This window comes from Tupaia chinensis, unplaced genomic scaffold (assembly GCF_000334495.1).
Source record: "Tupaia chinensis unplaced genomic scaffold, TupChi_1.0 Scaffold000106_1, whole genome shotgun sequence".
Classification (NCBI taxonomy): domain Eukaryota; kingdom Metazoa; phylum Chordata; class Mammalia; order Scandentia; family Tupaiidae; genus Tupaia; species Tupaia belangeri.
Genome location: NW_006159570.1, coordinates 886492 through 889326, shown reverse-complemented (window position 1 = coordinate 889326; position 2835 = coordinate 886492). Strand labels below are relative to the sequence as shown.

Below are 2835 nucleotides of genomic sequence, written 5' to 3'. Positions count from 1 at the left end.
TGTGTGTGTGTGTATTTTTTTAAGAGAGATTTTTTGCTAGAGGGCATGTGTGCTTGCTGAAGAGACAGAGAGAGAGCTAGAGAGAGAGAAAGTGAGAAATCCCCTCCAGGAGGAATGGCCACAGTGCAATCCCTCTTCTCTTCCATTCTCCTACTGGGATGTTGGGCACAAAATGTACACACGCCCGGTGTGAATTTTAAGGAGCCAGGTCTGGGACTTGAACCATAGTTGACTACGTGGGAGTCCAGCAACGTAACTATTATTGTTGTTCCCATCCAGGGGACCTCTTTACATCTGAAATAACAAGCCATTTATCTAACATAACAAATTAAAAATTGAGCTATTCAGGGGGTTAACCATGACACAATGATGCTATCAAGAACATAGCCATTAGACCAACAGATGGAGTAGAGATTACATTGCTGGACTCCCACATCAACTGAGGTTCGAAGCCCAGACTTAGTGGCTTGAAAATCATGCTGGGCATGTGTGCATGTAAGCCCAAGATCCTGGGAAGAGAGTGAAGTAGAAGGGATTGTGGTGTGGTCATTTCTGCTGGTCATCGAGGGGTGACTTCTCACTTTCCCTCTCACTGTCTCTCTCTCTCTGCTGAGTGCACACACCCTAAGGTAAAAATCTCTTAAAAAAGAAAAAAGAAAAGAAAAAGAACTCAGGCACTTCGTATCTTTTCCTCTGCCAGAACTGGTCTGCTTTTATTCTGCCAAGATCAGTCTATCTGGGCCTTTTTCTCAGAGCTCCAATTGCTCCAGATTCTGTGAATCACCACATCTGAAGTGGAAAAAAGGTGTCATAATTGAAATGCTTATCTCGTCATAATTGAAATGCTGATTTCGAAGTTTTGGACCACCCTGGTAGTATGCATTCCAGTTACAAGATTCCATGCAACCCCACTAAGGGGAGGAATTTTGGGGGAGGCCAAAGTATTCATTTCCAACCCTCCTGACTCTTATAATGTAGCCCTGTGAGGATGTAGATTTATGACAGTGTCCTCAGGTGGCCTATACAGGTGTCCTCTGTCTCCTACACTTCATGAGACAGTGGACATGTCTCATGACATGTCCTAACTAACCTAGAAGCTAGATTCACCTGTGCACCAAATCTAGAATTCATCAAATGCTTGTTCGGCTTTCATCTCAGAATTCCTCACTGTCTTAGTTTTTTGTTTGTTTGTTTGTTTGTTTGTTTTTACTTTTTATAAATTCTCTACTTTCTTGGAGCTCATCACACCCTAAGAAGATGTTTTTTTCTTTTCTAGAAATTTTAGTTTTTTCCAGTCAATGTATCTAGTCCTCCAGGCTACAGAAACAGAAGTTGGATGATTTGTTTCTGAATTGCATTAAATAGACCAGCTCTGTGTCCTGCTGGTTAAGGCACCCAGATGCCATGTGGTTTGAGTCCCAGACCCAGTGGCTTAAAAAACATGCTGAGTGTGTGTACGCATACTCAAAACCACAAAAGGAGGAAAGGAGAAGGGTTTGCAACCTGACCATTCCCCATGCGTGAATGCTTTCCCCTCTCCCTCTCTCTGTCTGTCCCTCTCTGAAGCATAGGTACCATCAGACAAAATTTAAAAAACAAACAAGCAAAATAAAACGCATTGTGTTTCCTCAATTTTGCCTGAAGGTTTGTTGGAGAACGAACCCTTGCAAGGAAGAGATGAAGATGCAGTAGCCAGCGCTGACTTCTCTAGCATGCTCTCTGAGGAGGAAAAAGAAGAGTTAAAGGCAGAATTAGTTCAGGTATGTTAATTGTCTTATTGTTGCTTATTTCTATCTCTGGATCTTGAGAGTTATTCTTAGTTTGATATAACTCCCATATTGCCATTGTGTTGTCTTCATTTAGTCAAATTTAATAAATACATTCCAGGTGATTTTTTCCCAAGGTATTTTTGTATAGCTAATTGTTCACCACCTTTTGGTTACAGTGGTAAAAATAATTCTTTATTGATTAAGTAATAATAATAATTAGCTAAAAATGAGTATTTCTTATTCTTCTTAGTATCAAGCTACTATGGGAATAGCAAATGCCTTAAAAACCTAAAGTTACTCATTCAAAAGCGTCGTAGAGGTGCAAGCTCCTTTTTAAGAGCAGTTCTGGTCTTCGGTTCGCAACTTAGTTCAAGAAATACTTAGAGATGTTTGTTTTTGTTCTGTTTTATTTTGTTTTAATGAAGAAGTTAATCAAAGAAGCAACTGAGTTTACCCTTTTGCAGAAGAATAAAGCTCTGGGGAGGAAGCGGAAAGAAAAGCTATGATGAATTGAGGCCTAATTAGGTCTTCTGCTGTTGCTGTGAAGCTCTGGGCCAAGAGGGGAGGAGGATGCTGGGCTCCTATGACTACAACTCTTTGTTTAAGCCTTTGGTTTGCTGTACCTGCTCACCCTGAGATTCTTTGCTGAAAAGACTTTACTTTGTAGGAGGACAGGGCTAGAGAAAGGCTGCTCAAGTTGAGTGAAACAGCAGGACACAAGGAACAGAGGCCAGCAGTCCTTCCTCATTCTGCGTCCCTGGCTCACAGGCCAGGAAGCTCCTGTTTCCACTAGAAGCAAGGCTTTGCTTTCCTGCGTTGGCCTGTCCACGGGCTGAGGACTCAGCTTTGAGCTCCACCATATCTTCTGCCTGCTTTGATTCTTCAAGTCCTGATTGTGTTTATGACACACGGCTCATAATAATATTAAAGACGTTCAGGGCTAGCCCCATTGCCCAGTGGTTAAGGTAGTCAGATCCCACATCTAATCATGTGGTTCAAACCCCAGCCCTGGCAGCTTCAAAAACATAGTAGGTGTGTGTGCCTTCATGTGAGTGCCCAAAATTTC

At 42.0% G+C, this 2835-nt stretch overlaps 1 protein-coding gene across 1 annotated transcript in view; it reads left to right on the top strand.

Moving 5' to 3' along the window:
* Positions 1–2835, top strand: part of TPD52L1 (TPD52 like 1) — a 101694-nt gene that overhangs the window by 58752 nt on the left and 40107 nt on the right. Inside the window, exon 2 of the mRNA XM_014586029.1 lies at positions 1645–1760. Within this exon, the coding sequence (XP_014441515.1) occupies positions 1645–1760 (116 nt within the window). The remainder of the gene's footprint in view (positions 1–1644; positions 1761–2835) is intronic.